Source organism: Myodes glareolus, chromosome 1, assembly GCF_982192425.1.
Source record: "Myodes glareolus chromosome 1, mMyoGla1.1, whole genome shotgun sequence".
Taxonomy (NCBI): domain Eukaryota; kingdom Metazoa; phylum Chordata; class Mammalia; order Rodentia; family Cricetidae; genus Myodes; species Myodes glareolus.
In genome coordinates, this window is record NC_142026.1 from 135,729,200 (window position 1) to 135,751,950 (window position 22,751).

A 22,751-nucleotide genomic window follows, 5' to 3' on the forward strand; every position below is an offset into this window, starting at 1 on the left:
GAGGAGGAAAGTGGGAGAAGCGGCTAAAGGAGGTACATTTACCGTTCCCAGTTCGCCCTTCGGCTGCTCAGCTTTGTTTGTGCTATTGGCATTTCTCACAGGCAGGATAATTTTTGTAGAGTAGGGACAGAATGGGCATTTCAAATCTAAAGCAACCAACGGCAAGGCACAGCAGCCCAGCCTAGCGTGCCAGCCTAGCGAAATGCCTGTGAGGAACCAAAGCCGAGCCGCCCATCTCGGGGAGGAAGCAAGCGCGAAGGGTGCGAATCAGGTCTTACGGCTGGAGACGCAGTAGCACAGTCTGCCATTGATCTTGCGGAACAGCTGCTTGTTGATGGGCCAGAGGACCAGTGTGCACAGCTGGATGGCGTTGACGATGAGCCCCGAGGCGATGAACACATAGCAGAAGACCAGGTGGCACAGAAACTGAGACTTCAGCAGCCCGACGAGGTCCATGACGTGGGGGAGTTCTCCAAGTAGAGCAATGTGGATGGTGGGATAGTTCCAGAAGTGAGAGAGATCCGGGGCTCAGGAAAGCGGCTGAAACACAGGAATGTGATACATTAGCAGCAGCACGGTGTGCTTTATATTAGAGAACCCACTTCCAGGAAAAGCAGACGGAAGCTAAAGGCTGACTCATTTCTGTCTAGTAGGCATCGCTATGGCATTGCTTCCTGTTTGTCGGTCTAAGCCCTGTTAGGGCCATGTTCCCGTTAATCCTCCCAGCAGCCTCTGGGGTCAGAACTCAGGTCTGGAAAAGATCATTCAAGTTGCCATTCAAATAGCAGCCACGGTGGCATAGATTCCCAGACTCACACTGAGTGGCCCCTGCTTCCTCAGGCAACACAGCCCTGCCCAGCCCTACCCCATTTCCTCTGCTTGCTTTTCTATGGACCTCACCTCACCATTCCTTGCTGGCTGGACTTCCCAGAATTCAAGATTACCCTGGATGACATTAGGGGAACACAGTTGGGCTTGTCTCTACCCTCAAGAGCCTTAGAGTGGTTCACAGTGGACAAATCAGTCTGCCTTAAGCTGTCTGCTGTCCTAATTGGGGTTCATCTTCACACCCAGTACCTTAGGACAATCCTCAGTGTAGTTATAATGTCATTTGATATAGATGTCATTTGTACAGGTATATGGCACCCACCCCTCAAGAGTTGTTAAATCAGAAAGTAGCTCTGCCAGTACAGAGAGTTCGTGATGCCATTAAGTAGTCTCCAGGTCTGGAACAAAAGGGATAAAATGACCTCACAGTTCAGCAGAAAGAGCCATGGAAGAAAGGGTGGAGGCAGGCTCGCTTCTCCTAGGAGCCAAGATGACTGCAGACTTCTAAGGAAAGCTTCACACTTTAGGAAAACCTTCCTCACAGTTGGCAGAGGTTAGAATCGCTAACTTGTGACCATGCAAAAGATGACTGATCTGTAGATGTTCACATCTGTTAGCTTAGCATGACCACCGATCTGTAGATGTTCACATCTGTTAGCTTAGCATGACCACCAATCTGTAGAGTCACATCTGTTAGCTTAGCATGACTACCAATCTGTAGATGTTCACATACGTTAGTTTAGCATAGTGACCAATCTGTAGATGTTCACATCTGTTAGCTTAGCATGGTGACTGATCTGTAGATGTTTACATCTGTTAGTTTATCCTAGGTGCCCAGGAATCCCATGAGTTGAGGCTTTTGTTTTCAGACAGGGTCTCATGTACCCAGGCTACCTCAAACTCTGAGTAGCCAAGAATCGTGACCTTGAACTCCTGACCCTCCTGCTCCCACCTCCTGAATGCCGAGATCACGGGTGTGTGCTATACACCAGATTCATATGGTTCTGGGCATAAAACCCGGGGCTTAAGGCAAGCCTAGGCAAGGACTCTACCAACTGAACCATTCTTCAGAGCAAGGAAAGGGGCAGTTCCTAGGCTGGGTGACCTCCATAAGGTCATGGCAATTGGCAGCTGACTTTAGGGCTTCAGTCTCTGTCCCCTGCACCTGTACAGGCTGTTCTGCCCATGGGCTGTGAGGAGGGCGCTCTTCTGACTCAGATTTCTCTGTGCAGCAGCTCACACAGTCCCTGAAGGACAAAAGAAAGGGCAGCCTGCAGAGAAGTTCCGAGTCACAAAGGACACTCAAGTGAGAAAATAGAGCAGGGGCTCAGTCTTGGGTCATCTGTGCTGACTTTTGAAGAGGGTCTTGACAATGAGAAAGAGCACAGGAAGAATGCTGGCTCGTCCTAAGGATTTCAGGGAGGCACCTGCAATCCTGTGCAATTCTCGCACCTTTCCAGAAGGAGGGAAATGTATGGGGAGAGCAGGTCCAATTTCTTAGCAGTTAGCTTGACCTAGCAGACATGGCCCGTCCTCTGTCTCAGTATAGGTATGGGTATGGGTATAGACATAAACTTGGAGTTTCTCTGGGTAACTTGGATTTGAAGCTGTGATCTACCATGGCTACCCCATTTTAATCCAAATTCCAAGGGAGATATTTCTTGGCTCTGTGGAACTTAGTTTGACTTCCACAGTCAGGATAAGGTTTGCCGATCAAAGGTTGATGCTCTAAATGCTTGGTTCTCAGCACGCTGATGTCCAGGTGGTAGAAGCTCTAATAGATGGGGTCTAGAGGAAAACAAAACCTAGGTCATGGGGGAATTGCCCTTGAAAGAGATTAATGTAGGTCTCGTGGAATAGGTTAGTTTCTGGAGAGTTCTCACTCTCTGGTTTCCTGTCTTGACAGGTGAACTTTGATTCTCACATGTATCTGTCATTGTGAGGTTACCTGCCATAATATCAGCACATGTCTTATGTCAACTCAGCACACAAACTAGAGTCATCTGTAAGGAGGGAACCTCAACCTCCATGAGATCCAGCTGTAAGGCATTTTCTTAATTAGTGACTGATGGGGGAGGGGAAGGGGGAAGGCCCAGCCCAGGTGGGCGGTGTCATCCCTGCACTGTGGTCCTGAGCTCTATAAGAAGGCTGAGCCAGCTATAGGAAGTAAGCCAGTAAGTCACACCCCTCCATGGCCTCTGCATCAGCTCCTCTCTCCAGGTTACTGTCCTGTTTAAGCTCCCGTCTTCCTTTGATGATAAACAGCAATAATGAAACATAAGCCAAATAAACCCTTTCCTCCCCAACTTACTTTTTGGTCACAGTGCTTTATCACAGGAATAGAAATCCTAACTAAGACAACCAAAAGCCAAGGAGAAGCAAGCAGCACGCCCTAGAACCTCCAGAACAGAAAAAGGTAAATCTTTTTTCTTGAGACATCATTCAGGTTCTAGTATTTGGTTATACTAGATAGAAAATAGCCTAATACAGAGTTTATCAAATGTGGTGGGCGTGGTTGATAGATAATTAACCAGACCAACTCAATACAAAAGATTTAGCTTTTAATAAAAGGGGAAAAATTTACAAGATCAGAGATCCCAAGAACATCAGACTAGCCGGGAACCAAAAAGAGGAAGTGGCAAGGCACTTCGATCTTTTGTTTTGTGTAGCCTGAGGGGGGACACACCTTAAGTAGAATGTGATTGGCTGAGATTCCCCACCAATCAAAACTTAAATGAAAAACAAAAACAAAATAAATCAGGGTATCACCTGAAAAACAAGGTGAGAGAGGGATGGAGCGCATGCGAGGGGGGGGGGAAGGGAGGCAGAGAGAGAGAGAGAGAGAGAAAGAGAGAGAGAGAGAGAGAGAGAGAATATCTGGTGTGGAAAAGATGATATGAATGTTAACCCCAGATAAAGTTTGGGGCCCTTATGAATTAAAAAGAACTTTCTCTTCTAATGTGGCAACTAGCCAATATCACATCAGGCTGAGAAAAGATGGTATAAATATCTGAGCGGAGATGAAAATAGCTAGAGAAAATACTGTAAGATCCTCTGCCTGTTTTTCATTCAGCCTGGAAGTTCTTAGACTTTGTGGAAAAGCACCTCAGCAAAGCCACTTAGGTGGTCTGTGATCAGACGAGGCAAGAGTGTGACAGAATTGTACACTACTTCTGAGAAGATCCAGACGATAACCTACGGGCTTCAGAGATCATCCCATAACAACGAAGCTGTTTCTAAGTCATAACTTTGTAAATAAAGACGCATAGATCAACACAGTGATGGTGGCTTAACCTCTTCAGTCATCAGTTTCCCCATGTATGAACCAGCATGAGGCAGTTGAAAGGAGAGAGATGATAGATGAAAGATAGATAGCTAGATGGATGGATGGATGGCTAGATAGATAGATAGATAGGTAGATAGATGATAGATGATAGATAGATAGATAGATAGATGATAGATGGATGGATGGATAGATAGATAGATGATAGATTCATAGTAAAGTAATAACTTATAGATGATAGATTGAGGATAGGTAGATACAGATTGATCAATAATAGATTTACAAATGATAGATTCATAGGTAGTAGTATATAAATGATAGATAGGCGATAGAGGGTAAATAGAGAGATAAGTAGATATATAGATGACAGGTAATAGACATAGATGATGCATAATAAGTGATAGATGATAAACTGATAGACAGACAGACAGACAGAGTGACAGAGTGATAGAACTCACCTCTACTCTATGGTCAATCCATAACCATCTACTAATAGTGGCTTAACAGGCAGGAGAGTTGTGGCTTAGTTCTGTGATTTACTGTTTTTCTCAGCAATAAGAATGAGACCTGTCCTGCAGGAACAGAGTTTGACTAATCCCTATCCCAGCTCTCGGAGAATGATGTGGCTATTGACAAGCATGCAGGGTGAAGGGGAGGCACCCACATGTCTGTGAGGGAGGAAGAGCATGCTGCCTGCTAACTGAGACCAAGGGAGGGATCATCCAGCCGTCAGTAACAAGGGGATCCTGAAATGCAAAGGAGTTCCACAGTGTGCACAGGGCACCATGGCATGGGGCACTGTAAACCAGTGATCCCGGCAGCCTAGACACAAATGCAGGCTTTTCTCTGCGAAATCAGAGCGGCCCTATCTAACCCAGGCAGTTCTGAGGGGAGGAGAATAGCATGTCTGATATACTAGCATGATGCCTGCAACACAGAAGTTCTCTCACTTCCAATAGAGCAAGAAAGCAAGGAGGAAGTAGCAAGGGGAAGCTGTGGGCTGTGGGTGGGACTCTTCCTCCTCTTAGATCCTCCATCCATCTTACTTAGATGTTGGTGTCTCCTCAGTGTGTCTCGAAGCAGGTCATGTTGCATGCTTTCTTTCTCATCTATGCTTCCTGGTAGGGTCTTAGGATGGGAGAAGATGCACCTCAGAAACGCTAATGACCAGGCTGGTAAGACAGCTACATGGTCAAGAGCACTCGCTGTTCCTACAGAGGACATGGGTTCAAGTCCCAGCACACACGGTGGCTCTCAAGCATCTGTAACTCCCATTCTAGAGATTCTACAGACACTGTGTGCACATCACATCACACACACATGCACACATGCGCATAAAAAAATAAATAAAATTTTGTACAATTCACATGACTTTATCTCCTTTGTCACCTGATAATCTGACATTAAAGTGCAAACTAGCGGAAGCCACCAACTCATTGGATTCCTTAGGTAGCACACCTAGCATGGAGTTTACAGACACTGAGCTACACAAGTGCACACGCATGCACATGGCCTTCATAGTCTTGACATGTTATGAATGCTGAAGCAGACAGAAGAGTTTGAACTGTACCCTTCTCTAGACAGAGACAGAGCAGAAGCAAACAGGAGAGCTACGCCCTCTGCTTAATCCAGGATCGGCAGCTATGAAGAAAGCGTGAAGACAACCAACTCAGGAGGAGAGGCCGAGACCAACCCAGGATCAGGAGCCAACAGTTTCATTTTTAAAATCATCCATCCATCCACCCTCCCACAACCCATCCATCATCTGTCTGTCTGTCTGTCTATTGCACACGTTATAGCACTATCTATCATCTATTTATTTATCTATATCTATCATCTATTTATCACACATTATAGTGCTATCTGTCTATCTATCATCTATCTACCTACCTATCTATAATCTATCTGTCTTTATCTACATCTATATCTATCTATCTATTGTCTATCATCTATCTATCTAAATCATCTATATCTATCTATCTATCTATCTATCTATCTATCTATCTATCTATCTATCTATCTATCTATCGCTTATGTTGTAGCACCCAATCAGGCCAGGTGCATAGAAAGGCCAAACCCCTTTCCTGTGTTCTAAGTAGATCAGCCTAAGAATTGGTGAACGTGGTTGGGCGATAACGGGGCATGCCTTTAATCTCAGCACTTGGGAGGTAAAAACAGGCTGATCTCTGAGTTCAAGGCCTGCCTGGTCTCCACAGAAAGTTCCAGGACAGCCAAAGCTTCACAGAGAAACTCTGTCTCAAAAAACAAACAAACAAAAAAGAATTGTTGAAAGTTCCATGCTAGCTCAGCACCAGCATTACCATCATCTGAGGACCTTAGAGGCTCCCTATCCAGAGCGCGCTGTTCAAGACGCACAAAAAGAGAAGGAGAAAGCTGAAGCTCAAACAAAGCTCATTTGTTTTTAACTATAATGCTCCATTCTGAAGGAACTGAGGCACAGTGGGACTCATGGTTTCCGTGGGAGCACAAACTCACTTGTCTTCTTCGCAATTAAGCACATGCAGGGCCCTAAACATCTTCACACTACTCGATCGATCAGACCAGCCCCTGGTGATCCATCTCAAGGAGAAAGTGAACTGTCCTGCAGCAGATTTGTAGTGGAAAGGATACATTGTCGCTAAAGGATACATTTTCACTGTGATATGAAATGACAAAGGGTGCAAAATTACACAGAATTACAATTCAGAAATAACTGGAGAAAGAACACCAAAGGCCCAGCCAGAATGTCAACAGCAGATATCTTAGAACACACAATGCATCCCATATATACATGCATTCACATACTGTAGGAATGTACACATCGAACACACATGCATACACATACTTGTCCACATACCACGCATCCCACATATGTGCGTACACTCATCTCTACGTATATGCACACCATGCTTGTGTAAGTCAGACAGCTTGAAGCCTGGCCCCAGATGCCCACCTCAGGAAGACTGGACAAAGGTAAGTTACCAGGTCCATTCCAAACCCTTCCACAACACCACCTGCAGAAAAAGTCCTCAAGGAGGCCTGAGGGACCAGATAAATGAAAGCAAGTGCAGCTTTGGCGGCTGGCAATGACAGAGGAGGCTAAAGTGGGGGCAGTTGACGAATTCAGTTTCTAGGCCAGCGCTGGTGGCCTGTGGGGCAGAGAACAGCCAGGGGCAGCGGAGGGGAGTGGCGCCATCCTAGGAGGAAAGAGTGAAGTCGTTTTGGGCTGCAGAGCATTCTGATCATTGGATGCCCTTTAGCTGGAGGAGTTTAGTCATTCTCCGCAGAGATGGCAAGGAGTCTGCAACCTCAAGTGGGCTGGTTCATCCCGACAAACAGGCTAAGTTTAGGTTTAGAATCTTTCTGCAATGGTATTGGCCTAAGGCCCAAAAAAACGACACAGTGAAAAAGTGTTCTAGACTGAACTGAACCGTCCACAGGACCATCTTGAACCAAAATATTCTTCAATTAAAATACCATCATTGTCTAATAGGTTTGGCAGAGTCTTACATAAAATTAGCTTGTTTTAAAATTTCATAGAATAGGACACTGTCCAAATCCTCTGTATGGTACATGATGTCCATTAAAGAATGCCAAACCACGGAGCCCATAAATCACTCTGGGCTTCATTCCATCCTCTAATGAACAGCCCTTCACCCTTCTCCAGGTTTTAGCTACAGAATGGTAAAAACATAAGACACAGAAAATATACACCTTTGTGATGTGGGATTCCCCTCTGTATGCTGTGAATATCATTGGTTAATAAAGAAGTTGTTTGGGGCCTATGATAGCGTAGAACAGAGCTAGGCGGGGTGGGGGGGAACACCCAAACTGAATGCTGGGAGAAAGAAGGCAGAGTTAGGGAGATGTCATGTAGCCACCACCAGGGACAAATGAGCCAGAACCTTGCTGGCAAGCCACAGCCATGTGGCGATACACAGATTAATAGAAATGGGTTAAATTAAGATAAGAGACAGCCAATAAGAAGCTAGAGCTAATAGGCCAAGCGGTGATTTAAATAATATGGTTTCTGTATGATTATTTCGGGTCTAAGCAGCCCACCTACAGCATCTTTGTTTATATTTAATAGTTCTGACAGCCTAGAAACGGGGCTCTGTATGGTAGGAAAATAAGTGCCAAAGGAGGGGATCCCTACAGTCAGAACATGTGAGGTTGACTCTTGAGCATCTTTGCCAAATCTCAGCTTCCTCATCTATCACCAAAAAACACTGACCTCCCCATGTCCCGACTCTCCCATGGGTACAGGATGGGCAGAAACCCTGTGGACAGACTACAGACCCTGTAATCAGCGCTAGTTTCATGGCCCAGAAAATGTAGTATGTGGGCACTTATCCACATGCCCTGCACCCTCCTTGTGTTCGGGTTTGTGGAACTGAACATGCATCTATGTAGTGATACTTTGTGTTTTAATAAATAAATAAAGCTTGCCTGAAGACCAGAGTGCAGAGCTAAGCCACTAGAGACCAAGCAGTGTTGGCATACACCTTTAATCCTAGAACTTGGGAGACAGAGGCAGAGAAACCTCTGTTAGTTCAAGGCTACACAAGACTGAATCCATCTTAAGAGGATCAGAGCTCACACAAAGGTGATCTCAGCACTTGGGATTACACACCTTTAATCCCAGCACTAGGGAGTTGGAGACAGGAGTGATGTGGCTGGGCAGAGAGGGGACTATAAGGCAGGAGGGGTCTATAAGGCAGGAGGAGCATGCAGTCTGAGACAGTCCGTCTGAGGATGCAGTCTGAAGACAGGATCACCCACCCCTTCAGTATGAGCATCGGTAGAGGTAAAAGAACTCTTTAGTGGCTGTCCTCTCTGCTTCTCTGATCTTCAGCACTAGCCCCTATATCTGACTCTGGGTTTTTATTATTAATACCAACTAGAATTTGTGCTACACATTTGTACTTGGGGTGGTAGATACCTAGACCAGGAGTCCAAGGAAAGTGTGGTGATGGGGCCACGGGAACTTGTCGTCAGTGCTGACCCAGGGACTTCGCCCAGAAAAGGCTGCTGGGGCAAACAAGCATTTCTTTCCCCTCTGCATCTCAGATACCAGCCGCTGGGCTCTTCCCTCTCCTTGTCCCGATTTGTGAGGTGCCCTTGACTCCTGAATTCTTGGAGAGACTGCCTATGCCAATCTTCCTTTTTTGGTAAGGACAGTGGAATCAGTGAGCGATCAATGTGACTACCTTTGAAAAATATTTCTGCTTTGATTTTCATACAGGGATGTCAAACCAACCCAGGCCATTTCCCCAGAGTAGACTCAGCCATAATGGACCTGAAGAGTCACACTAGGACGCAAATGCACTTAGGTGCTTCTCTGACATGAATCATTTATTGGAGACAGAAGTGCTGGCTGTGAGTGCCCGAAATAAGTTGACTTACAGTACCCTTGTTTCTCGACAGCCCCGGAACGCGGCCGCAAGCACATCAAAGCACTCAGGACTGAAGGATGCTTTCGGGGTCACTGCGGACCTGCTGTTCCTCGAAAAGCCTCATTAATATTAACAGAGATGACGATGCATGAAGCAGGGCCTTCACACTCCCTGTCTCGTCTTCAGTCTACAGTTCAGGAGCCACACAGACTTCCACAAAGTGGTGATGGCGTACCAGGTTCTAAGCGGAGCCCAGGATGGGATTCCTAAGTCATACACTCACTTACTCATTCATTGATAATTTTGTTCATTCACTAGGTTGTCTGTCTTTGGAGTTCATTTATTATTAAGTTGAAAAATTCATGGATACAGATGTATGAAACATCCTGATAGAAGCCATTATTTTGTATGCTAACTTTAAAATCAGTAAAACAAAATCCATTGCTTGGGGTCCCAAAGATGGAGCAGCTGGCAATGGAACTGGCCACTAAGTCAGACAACCCAAGTTTGATCCCGGGACCTGGTGTGGGAAGTCCTTCTGTATCTGTGTTGCTTTTATTGGTTAATGAATAAAGAATGCTTGGGCCTATGACAAGGCAGGAGAGAGCAAGGCAGGAATTCCAAGCAGAGACAGAGGAGAAAAGAAGGCGGAGTCAGGGAGATGCCATGTAGCTCATGATGATGCATGGATTAATAGAGATGGGATAATTTAAGATGTAAGAGCTAGCTAGAAATATGCATAAGCTAATAGGCCAAGCAGCATTTTAATTAATACAGTTTCTCTGTGATTATTTTGGGCCTGGGTGGCTAGGAAACAAACAAGAAGCCCCCACCTACAGGGACCCACATGGCAGAAGGAGGGACCCACTTCTGCAAGTGTCCTCTGACCTCTACATGTACCATATGGTGTTCCTCTGTGTAATGCACACACAAAATGTAATTTAAGATTTTTTTAAATTGATTGTTTCGCATTTGGGAGGTCGCTTTATACACGTATTACGTTAGACTTATAATTCTAATGGGCCCTTCTCTAGATATTGTGTCTAATGATGTAATACAATATACAATTAACAGGTTATGCATCCGTCCAGAGAGACCACCACCCCTTCCCCCTCTCACAGAACACACTGGTCCTCAATAAACATTGATTGGATCTCAATTTCTAGATGATGTAATATAATTAAATTTCCAGGCTGATGGCTCTGAATTCCCGAAGAACCTGAAAGGAACAGCAGGAGCAGACGGGCCTTCCGTCCTTTGTTACTGCAGCGAGCACAGGGCAGAGGCCTCATCATGGCGCCTGCTTCCAAAGGCCAGACAAACCTACAGGACTGTCACCCAACCTGCTGCACAAAGAGCCTCTTCATGGCAATGCTGCAAAAGTGCCAAGCCATCTATCAAGCAGACTCAAATGTCACAAGAAAGCAAATGAGCTACCTAAACCCCAGATAATAGATGGAGGAGCTCACAGGTGACAGACTCATCCTTTTAGAAAGGAGTTTTCCATTATAATACAAACAGATCTGGTAAAAACAGGATTCTGTACTATCTGCATGAGTCATTTATCAGTCATAGAGTCATGAATGCTTTGAAATTATCCCCATTATTATGGTAATTCACACACACTTGGAAAAAGCTTGAAGATAGAGAACACAAATCTACCAGGGACACTCTAACCTCCTTGGGCGTCTTTTCTTCTACTTTTTAGTACATCATAGAAGGCTTTGCTTTGTTCCTGCTAGCTAACCCATTGCAGGGGAGACTTTGCTTTTAGTCATGGTTACAATCTTGTAATCAATCTCAGTGTTCTTTCTTTAACCCAAACATGTAACTGTCTATGTGGCAATGTAACTATCCATAGCAGGCACGCTAGGCTATGGGAATCATTACCTCTTTGCTTTGTCATTGTATATTTAAGCTTTTCTTCTTGTTTCCTTTCTTTTAGAAGACAAAAGTTTTGCCTTGCAGCCCAGGGTGACCTGAGGCTCACTGTATAGCCCAGGCTTGCCTTGAACTCTGGGGGAGCCTCCTGCTTCAGTCCTGAACTACAAGACCACACCTCCACACCTACCTTTGTTTTGTTTTTTGTTTTTCTTTTTAATGAAGTGGTCGACATTGTGGACAAAGGTTTTCCTCTTCCTGCAGGCTTGAGAAGCAGTTATCTGAAGGTGCCCAGTGAACACTGTTGAATTACTTTTTATGATAACGTAACTGCTGACCTTCCGACCAGCACCATCGTAAACACCTAATTCTTTATACCTTAAAACTTGCATCTCATTTTTTAATTACTTTTTGTTCTGTTCTGTTCTTTGAGACAGATCTCCAAATGTAGTCCAGGCTGGCTCTGAACTCTGGCTCCTCATGCTCACTTATCTCTTGCCTCCTCTGGCAGAAGCAGGAGGATCTCTGTGAGTTCAAGGCCAGCCTGGTCTACGGAATGAGTTCCAGGATAGCCAAGGCTACAAAGAGAGAGACTGTCTCTAAAACAAAAACCCAGCTCTTTGTATGTTAAACCACCTCTGACCTACAATATTTAGAGTGAGCATTTTTTTTTCTCAGTCTGTTAGCTGTTATTTGGGGCTTTGGGCGGGTTGGCCCCAGTGTGAAGTAAGACTGGGGGTTCCTGTCACCATGTTTGAGCACAGGCGACTCTTCTTTCTCCCCTTCCCCCTCAGCCTGCAGAAAGAATGAACACTCCCTTTTCTAATCTGCTCTTTCCACTTAACAGTGATTTATGTTCTTTGTCACACCCCCAGTTCCAGTGGTTTTAATGTTCATTTTCCTTTCCCTTGTGTATGTGTGCGTGCATGTGTGCGTGCGTTTTACATGTATGTGGTGAACACGCGCGCATGTGAGATCTGAGGTTGGTGTTGGGAATTACTGCCACTGTTCCGTCACCTTACTCAGTGAGGAAGGCTTTCTCCATAAAACCCAGAGGTCCCCCTTAGCTGGGAGACGCTGGAGATTTCCCAGTCTCCTCTGAGGCTGGAATTCCACGTGGGTCACCACACAGGCATGCAAGGCGTTTGCACATGTGTGCATACATGTGCCGGTGTACATGTGTGTGCCATGTGCTTACAGTCCTTGTAGGTGTGAGGAGAGGGCATCGGATTCCCTAGAACTGATGTCACAGAGGGTTGTGAGCTGCCATCTGAGTGCTGGGAACGAAACCTGGGTCCCCTGCATGAGCAGCCAGTGCTCTTAAGGACACCTGTCTCTCCAACCACTCAGAATGCGTTTTTTAGAATTCATGAGCAAGACTGTAGTCACCACTCGATGATCACTTTGTGACCTGTTACTCCTGGTTTATTTATATGTTCACTTTACAGGTAAAGAGTGAAGGCCCAGGGAAGCTCTCCAATTTGAATTTGTCCATCCCCAAGCCCCTGAGAGCCTTGGTTCCTCTTTCACAGTTCCTCCTGACCTGACTCACAAAACCGCTGAGAACATCTAATAAGAAAACTGGCGGGAACACGGCAAGCGGTTAAAGGTATACGTGTCTGCACCCACGGGCAATTCTAACGACCATCTGTGGAGCACCTACCGTGTGACCATCTGTGGAGCACCTACTGTGTGCTTGGCCGTGCTCCGGCTCTTCTGCTCACAGTGAACATGACCGAGGGCAGAGCACAGAGGGAAAAGAATTCTTCTAGAAGCTCTGGGCACTTTCATTCTCTCTTCTCAGTGGCATGATTTAGCAAATCCTGAGGTTTACTAAGAGGACGCAGAACTTCCTCTCTTAAGTCTTGGCCCCAAGCCTTATGCTAATCATAATTTAATTAAAGATCATTGCCCAGAGGCAGACTGAGCAGCCCCAGGCTCAGTGCTGAAGGCTAGTACTTTCTGGAGGCGGTTCCTTCGTCTCAGAACTCTATTTCTGAGAAAGTAAATCCTGGCAACTCAGAGGCTCTAGAAACACAAAGGACTGCATCCCACACCATTTAGCAGATTTTGCAAATGGTAGAAAACACCACAGGCCATTGTTGCCCCCCTGAGCATAGTGCTAAAGCAGGGCCGTGAAGATGCTTTGGAAGATGGCTCCGAGTGAGCGGCACAGGATGAGGACCCGAGTTCACACCTCCAGCACTCATGGAAGAGGCAGAGACAGCGGTGTGCACACGCAACCCCAGCACTGGGGAGAAGAAGGCAGATGGCCCCCAGAGCTTGCTAGTAAGCCAGCCTGTTGTGAACGTGCCCCAGCTTTGCTGAGAGACCCTGTCTCAAAAATTAAGGTTGAGAAGCAAGCAAGGAAATGGCTGATGTCAACCTCTGAATTTCACACACACACGCACGCACGCACGCACACATATGCACACCTGCACACACCCATAGATAACTATAATGCATACACACACACACACACAACATTGGTGCTATAGAAGACAAGACATAAGCACAAGCAGCTTAGCTCCACGTGGAAAAGTGGGCAGATATAGTGTAGTGTATTATTTTAACAAGGAAATGAAGAAAGCCTTACAGAGAAGGCACTCAGTCCTCAGCCATGGCATCAAAGGGCCCTGGCAGATGTCAGAGTGGTCAAAGCACCTTGAGGAAGCTCCACGGACCTTCCTACACTGACACATCTGTGAATCCGGAGCAGAAACGAAAGTCAGGTCCAGCATCTCCCTGACCCTGAGCACAGCCAGCAGGTGGGAAGGGCTATGGGAATGTCACAGTGACCCTGCCGACAGTCTATCAAAAGCATGCCAAGCAGAGGCCTGTGTGCCAAGCAGTGATTGCCTCCATTGAGAAAAATCAGGCTTGGCACGAAGTCTCAAAGGAAACCTTGTGCAGGACACGGGACTGTTTCTCTTCATGTAAGGCTACTCCGAAAACTTACTATTACATTTTCTGCTGTCACTCACGGTTAAGAGCGGTGTTCACTAATGGATGTGACAGGTGACTGTGTGCGCCAGACTCACCAGCTGTCACCCATGGTAAGGGTGGTGCTCACAAACGTGTGCAGTGGGTGACTGTGTGCACCAGACTCACCAGGCTGTAACCCCCATGAAGCTTCATGACTCAAACACTTGAGGGGAAAGACAGGGAGGAAGCTGACTTCTCATAGTCAGTGCCTCTGGAGTCAGCTCCCTGGGGCCGTGAGGGTGGCACTCAGTGAGCGCTGAGGAAGACTATGGATGAGGAGCTGCCACAGGCTTCCCTTGGTGGAGTCAGTGGGGAGAATAATAGAGAAGAAATGTACAAATGTACAGACGAAGAGCTAAGTTAGCCCCCAGACAGGAATCAAACGCTGCTGTCCCTTTTCCAGTTTTATATCTGGGAGACTTCCCACTTCCCCAGAAGTTCACCTACAGCGTCAACCCCAAAACAGGCTGCTGCATATTTGGACACGGAGCCACAAAGCTGTAATCTCAGCCCCAGGAAGTAAAGGCTGGAGGAGCAGTATGCCAAGGTCATCTTCAGCCACAGAAAAAGTTCAAGACCAGCCTGGACTACATGAGGCCCCGACTCTCAAACAAAGAAGGAACAACAACAACCTGCTAGATGTTCCTAATGTCTGATGACCGCCGTCATGGTTTTGTAAGGAAGCCTCTCTAGCTGTCCCTCACAGCCTTCATCCCAGAAATGTTTGCCTTCTGCAACGAGTGCTGAGGTGGAGCTGACGAGATGAATGGGATTGCTTCTAATATAGCTTTTAATAAGAGACAAAGACAGGGAAATTCAAATGAGGTGAGCACTGAACCAATTCTGGACGCGCACTACCTGCTGAATGGGTGAGCGAGGAATGAAGCAGCCCCACCGTGATGATGCTCGCCATGGCAAAGGGAGCCAGTGGCATCCCATGTGAGGCAGGGTGGACCCCAAAGATACCAGAACCAGAATACAACAGGGTTGGCTCACGGACCTACAACAGCTAGTCAAGGCAAAACTGCAGTTAGGACCTGAGTCACTGATGGTTTGGACCCAGGGCACTAAGGAAGGGCACAAGGGATTTAGTGACCAGCAGAAGGTTCTAAGCCAGGTTGTGGTGATGGTTACACAGTAAGAACATGATCAACCAAACTCACTAAGCTATGCAGTTTTATTGACCTTCACACACACACAAAAAGCTCTCCCAATAATGTCATAAAACTTTTAAAATGAGGGCAATGACGTAATTGAGAGCAGTGGTTCTCAACATGTGAGTCGTGACCCTTTGAGTCAAATGACCCCTTCACAGTGGGGTCACTTAAGGTCATCGGAAAATGCAGATATTTACATGATGATTCATAACATAGCAATTGCAGCTATAAAGTAGTAACAAAAATATTCTGGGCTGGGGGTCACCACAACATTAGGAATTATATTAAAGGATAGCGGCATTAGCAAGGTTGAGAACCGCTGACTTAGAGGGTAAGAGCACCTGCTGCTAAGCTGGCAACCTGAGTTTGATCCCTGGAACCTCAGTTTGAGCTCTGGAGTACCCATGGTAGAAGGAAAGAATCAATTCTTCTACATTGTCCTCTGACTGCATGTGTGCTATGGCATGTAAACATATACGTGTACACATACACACACACGCACAGTAAAATAAAACAAATGTAATAAATATCATAAATGAACCAATGCAAGGAAGGAAGAAAACACTTTAAATGATTGAAATGTCAACGTCAAGAAGTCTTTGGCTATGAGAAGCTCATTTAAATTTCCTCACATAGATGTAAAAGGAATGCGGACAGAAAGAATGGGAACAATGGGAACTAGAAAACAGACCAAGACAACTTTGTCCCCTTGTCTGGCCTCACTATCAATGTGCCTGGCCTCCCAAGGCAACTTTGTCCCCTTGTCTGGCCTCACTATCAATGTGCCTGGCCTCCCAAGACAACTTTGTCCCCTTGTCTGGCCTCACTATCAATGTGCCTGGCCTCCCAAGACAACTTTGTCCCCTTGTCTGGCCTCCCAAGACAACCTTGCCCCATTGTCTGGCCTGGCCCTCAATGTGCCTGGCCTCCTAAGCTCTACTTTTCCATCATACACACGACATTAGGAGGCGATACAGTCTCCAAAATGCTGCCACATAACAACACCCTTGCTTTGGCATCTTCTCAGATGGCTCACCAGTCCCAGTCCCAGTGGCATAGTCAAGCTTAACTCCGTGGGGTTTAGTTCCAGCACGTGCAGTGCTGGCCCAGAATGGTCCAGCACATCTGAACAATAGTTCTGCCCTTTACACTCCTGAGGTTTTGAAGCTGTTTGTTTGTTTGTTTGTTTGTTTGTTTGTTTTCAGACAGGGTTTCTCTGTATAAAAACCCTGGTTCTCCTGGAACCGCTCTGAAGACCAGACTGGCCTTGAACTCACAGAGACCCGCCTGCCTCTGCTGGGATTAAAGGCTACCACTGCCTAGCCTCTCTCAAGGTTTTGAAAACAGGCATTTTCCTCATCCCTGGGCTTGTGGAACTTTGCCGATCTCCCTAAGACATCCCAAGGCCTAAGAACCAGTGGCTCCAGGTGAGAATCTTAGGTCCTCCTGCTCCTTAAACACTGCTTTGTCTTCGTAGGAACACCAGAAACAACTCAAGATGGCAGGAATTTCAATCTCACCCCGAACTATCCTTTCCTGTCTGAAAACAAATTTCCTGTAAATGGGATTGCCAGACTCTCCAAGCAGACAGCACATGGTGTTACCAGCCATCGCGGCAGTGAAGCTGAGTGTCTCATGGTTTAACAGCACAGGGTCATCCTCCTGTACTGAGATGACACCATATGACCTGGCTGTTCATAGTGGCAGATCTGAGTCTAAGCCACAAACTGGAATAGAGGTGATACCCAGTGTGTGAGACCAGAGAATTGTACTTAGACCCAAGTTAAACTCACCATGAAATCTCACACATGGAGAATGGTGGTTCAAGACAGAAACTTAATTTGTTTCTGTTCCTTAAAATACGCTTTGATTGCAGAGTAAGTTCAAGGTTAGCCTTAGTTACACAGGGCCCCTTGTCTCTAAAGCCAACCACACCTCAAATACCTCCTAGGTAGTCAGCTGCCTCTGGGTCAAGAGCTTGGAAGGCCACACAGAATTCCAGGCCTGTGGTCACCCTCCACAAGCTGGCATCTGGGAAACCGAGTAAACTCTAGACTTGTCATAGAATGAGCCATGAGGATTCCGGGCCTGGCCCAATAAGAAGGTGGAGCTTCTTTCCCAAGGACCATGAGGACTGGGTGTGTAGAGCTTTACTCAAAGGGCTGGTCCTACACGGCGATGGGCCGGTTGAGGAGTCTGTGAAGCCGCCCTGACCCTAACTGACCCACTATTACCGCAGTCTGACCAACCAGGATGACGTCTATAACTCTCAGAAAGCCCATGTGCATCATCAGAAAAGGGACTTTCCAAAGTCAGAAACTAGCTCAACTGCACGTGTGTGACCTCTGCCCCGGGACTGAGCGAGGGACTAGATTGCACCTGCCTCTGGCCTCTGCTCACAGACCGTTAGGACTGGCCTTGTGGAGGGATCCCCGATGCAAAGATCTGAGATGAAGACTGGAACTGATTTTCATACCACTTTGAAATGCAGCAAGACATAGCAGCCCTCACCTAAACAACAGCATCACCTGGTCCAGCAGCTGGGTGCTGGGGTGCAATGTGGGCTTCAGATAAGTAGCTGCGATGTGGGATCTCCTCAAAGGATGCCCTTTGCTCCTCCAAAAAATGCTTCTGGAAGCACCTTGCAGAAAAACAGGACACTGAAACCCCCCAAGGAGTTTGCAATACTCTAAGAAAGAATGGTAATAAATTCAAGTAACAAAGTCGATGCTAACTGCCTCTCCCCTGTACAGTGTGTGTTGAAAAGTGGAGACAGAGACCAGGGCAGGGCAGCAGTGAGGGCAGGGGGTTCTTTCCACTCACAGAATTCCGAAGTGGCCTTCACTCCCATGCTTCTGGGCCACTGTGTTCTCCGTCCCCTCTGCCTGTGCCTCTCCCCTCCCAGCACACTTGGCTGTCGCGCTCACCCTCCAAAACCCTGATAGCCTATGCCATCTCCCTCCCTACTCAGGCAGGGCCCCTCTGACAGCCTTTTCAGGGTCCGTCTACACTGTAGAGTTCCATGCTACAGAATTCAAGCAGAGCATAGAAGGGAGCAGTCTCTCCAAGGTCAGTGACGTGAAGGGCAGCCTAGGAGCTCAGATATGAGGATGAAATGTTAACTCCCACCTCCCATCCCTCTGCCTTCCCACAACTCCCACCTCCCGTCCCTCTGCCTTCCTACAAAGGTGGAGTCTTTAAGCGAGGACTTGTACACACAGTGTCCTGTGCAGGCCTGGCCAGGGCTAATGATAGAGAAATATTCAGAATAGGTGGTGGTCGGTCCCTTCCCCCACTGTTCTCAAGGGACATCAGCTGTGGCTCCTGAGTAGTCTGGTCATAGTAGAACAGAGAGCAGCCATGCTCACCCACCTGATGGAGGAGGCTTTAGCACAACCCTGGGTCCAAAAGGAGGATGCTCCACCTCCCACAACCCAGCTGACCCTGTAGTGTGCAGAAGCTGCATTTCACATGGGAAACCTCAGCAACATCACCCTATCTCTGTCTGGGAATGTGTATTGATCAGAGAAACACATAAGACAACTGGAACCTTCCCCCCTATTAAAAACACTCAAAACCAGGTCAAGAGGGGCATTCCTGTGGTGAGCTGGTCTGGTTTTTTTTTTCCCTTTTCTCTTTAGTTATGAGTGGACCCTTGGCTGTTTCCAAATTCTTACAACATGAAACCCTGAGCTCCCAGTACCTGGAGGGGCTATAGTGTGAAGATACCGATTGACTTTGACCCCAGAGCAGGGATCCTGGAGTCAAGAAGCAACTTGCCATCCATCCTATTATGACTTAAGCAGACTCTGTCCATGGTGACAGGATTACCGGAGCTCAGAAAGAACAAGGTGTGTCCTAGAATAACCCAGAAGGGAGTTCATTCCAGCAGAAGTGAGGAAGACCCTAAAGGGTAGGGGACCAGAGAGGAGATGGGAAAAAACAAATCTCCACTAAATGTGCCATTGGCAGAAAAGGGAGCAGGAATGAGAAGCAACCACGGCAAGAACGGTCTTGGGGTGACTGTGTCTCATGCAACCATGCTGCCCCTTCTAGAACTCAGACTCACATCTGGAGATAGATGGTAAAGAGACAAGCATGGGAGGACTGGGTCCAGCAAGCATGCCTTCCTTCCCAGAATTACCAAGACACCATTCAACTTGAGTTTCTCCTCAAAAATTTCCCAGAAATATTTCCCAAGCAGGGGAGTAGCGAAGCACCAAGTGCCTTCTGCTAGCTTTTGTTTGTTTGTTGTTGTTGCTTTTTTACCCCAGCATTTATTTTTTGGGGCAGGGGCATGCATGCTCCAGCATCCCTGTGGGTGTTGGAGAAAAACCTACAGAAGGTAGTTTTCTCCCTCAGTCAAGTGGAACACAGGTCATTGGGCTTGGCAGTAAGTAGCTACCAGCTGAGACATCCCACCAGCCTGCTTTTGGTTTCACAAATCAGGATCTCGCATAGACCAAGCTCAGCCTCAAAAGCTGAGCACTTGAGATAGCTTTGAACTTCTGATCCTCCTGTCTCTGCCTCCAGAGTAATGGGAACACAGCCACATCTGGTTGTTTTCGCATTTCAAAGTCTTTCCCTTTGATCTTTCAGCACCACTGAGACCTTAGAGAGAAGACCAAGTTCAGTCTGCACACCACAGATGGCCCCAGAGCTGGTGCCTTGGTTACAAAGTTTGCATTGGCCCTGGACGCCTTGCTGACCACAAAGGAAACAAAGGCAACACTCACAGGGACATCAGATGAGCCAGCCCCTTGTGCCAGTGGCAGCATGTGCCAGGAAGCAGCTCTTGGTCCATGTTCAAGGTCTCATGGACAGACACTGGGTAGAAGGCTATTCATGGGGCCAAACCCAGACCGCGTACCCCACCCCTGCTTCCCTCTGCACTATGCTCTTCTCACGGTCCCTAAAAGGCTCCCCACGTGTGTGTGTGTGTGTGTGTGTGTGTGTGTATACACTGCTCCGAGTGACCAACTCAAATTGCAGGTGGCATTGTTCTCACCAATGGAATATCTATGTCCAGTTGGTGTTGACCAGAATAGGGCACTGATTGGCAGATGGAAACTGAGTAACAAATACAGGAAACAACAGCTCAGCTGAAAGCTGCCTCAGCACCTCCAGGACACAGTCGGATCTGACCTGACAAGAGTACTGACAGACGGAGGAAAGGGAGGAAGCAAGATGGGAGCTGTCAAGGACCAGAGACCACAGTTCAGACATCAAAGAGGAGAGAAGGAATGGGGAAGGAGGGAGGAGGCTCAATGATGCAAAATCTAGAATGAATAAAGAATCAAACAACCGGGCATACTCGAAACCTTCCATTGTCCTCTCTCCCAACCTCACTAAAACGTGAACCACGTTTGTCCTCTACGGCAGGAGGTCAAACTGGGCTTTAAGGGATCACACACTGTTCATTATATAATTTGGTCTGGTAGGTTTTTTTTTTCCAGTCTTTCCCCTGAGTCACTGGGGTGAGAATGAAAAACAAAAGTCTCTGTACATTTCATTTTGAATCTAAGAGAAGTCTTTTCCTCAACAAGAGGAAATCTGCATCAATCCAGAGAAAGGGAGGCTGGGCGACGTGTGTGTGCAATCATCTTATAATGCTGTGCACAGCCCACTTGGGGTGCTTGAGGATTCCTAGCCCTGGGACTTCAGCTTCCAGTCAAACCAGAGAAGCTAACCTATAACCTCCCCAGCCAGAGGGGTAGGCTGACTGACATGCACTATGCAGAACGTTCAACATCTAGTGGCTCTGACGTGACTCCGAGAAGTGACTGTGTGGCAGAATGGAGACTCATGTGACAAGGGACTGCTGGAAAGGACGGCATAGGAAACCTTCCCTTTCCTCCAGTGTCAGAGAGGCTCAACACAACCAGCCATCAGCTCCCGGATTCTCTGACCTGTGTCCTCTCCTCCTCCGCAGATCCGGGGAGGTCTCCGCTTCCCACTGGACAGTCCATGTGTTTCTCCTGGCCACAGCACTCCAGGCTGGCCTGCTGTCCGGCCCCCGAGACCTCCCAGCTACATTCCTCTCCCAGGTACACGAATTTCACTTCTGTGATGGTGAATGACAACAATCAGTCTGACAGAATCTAGAGTGACCTCGGGCATGGGCATGCCCATGAGGGACTATATGGATGGCACTGATTTGGAAAGACCTGCCCAGCTATGCTTGAAGGCCTTTTCTGGCTAGGATAGTGGACTGTATGAATGGAGAGCTGAGCAGGTTGTGCGTTCATTGGCCTCTTCTTCCTGGCTGGGATAGGGGACTGTATGAATGGAGGCTGAGCAGGTTGTGCGTTCATTGCCCTCTTCTTCCTGGCTGGGATAGGGAACTGTATGAATGGAGGCTGAGCAGCGGTGTACATTCATTGTCCTCTTCTGACGGCAGATGTACTGTGATCATTTGCTTCAAGCTCCTGCTGCCATAACTCCCTTGCCACAACAGAGCTACACTTTCAACTGTGAGCCAACTAACAAATCCTTTCTCCTCTAAGCTGCTTTTGTCCGAGTATCTTTGTCCACAGTTACCTTTGTTCAGGAAGAGCCAGCATGCTTGGATGAGACGGAGTGGGGTCTCCAGGAAGCTTTCCCAGGCAGCAGGCTGGGCAGGGATGGACTGGCAGGCCCTTGCGGGCCCTCGGAGGCCAGCTTCTTATCTCACAGTGCTAGAATGATCTATGTGGGCTAGTGCCCTCCTCCAGGGCACTGGAGATTTCTGGTTCCTTCTTGGACCCCCTGTGGTAGGCAAGTGCAAGGACTTGAGCCCAGAAATGTCGTGAGAGGCTTGACTTGTATGGGATGGTAGAATGCAGGACTTGCACTGCTCACATAGATATGCAAGGCTGGATTGAAGGATGGGGAGGTGAAAAGACAGGAACCCTGGATCTGCCAGAGCTCGTCAGAGAAACTCAGTGTCTCCCAGTGACTGGAAGTTCAGGCCGACCTGACAGCTGGTCTCAGAAGGCAGTCAGGGAGGTCCTTGTGTGGGGAAACAGCAGGTCAGAGGTGGAGGGAAAGACTTGTGGTTGGGGTAGGCATTGCAATGGAATTTGGCAGCTATTTGGTACGTCTAAGGAGGGCATGAGACCAACTCAGCAGAAGGGAGCAGAGGCCAGTTTACAGAGTGGCTCCCCCAACTCTCTGACATGCTCATCTATTTCACCAGATGGGGGGTGGTTCCTGACCTGATGAGGGACAGATCTACCTGCA

General features: G+C 47.3%; 1 protein-coding gene across 1 annotated transcript in view; it reads right to left on the minus strand.

Annotated features, from left to right (window-relative positions):
• Agpat4 (1-acylglycerol-3-phosphate O-acyltransferase 4) overlaps positions 1-22,751 on the minus strand; it is a 107,913-nt gene that overhangs the window by 78,174 nt on the left and 6,988 nt on the right. The window contains exon 2 of the mRNA XM_048420798.3: positions 279-540. Coding sequence (XP_048276755.1) covers positions 279-456 — 178 coding nt within the window. The 5' untranslated portion in view covers positions 457-540. The remainder of the gene's footprint in view (positions 1-278; positions 541-22,751) is intronic.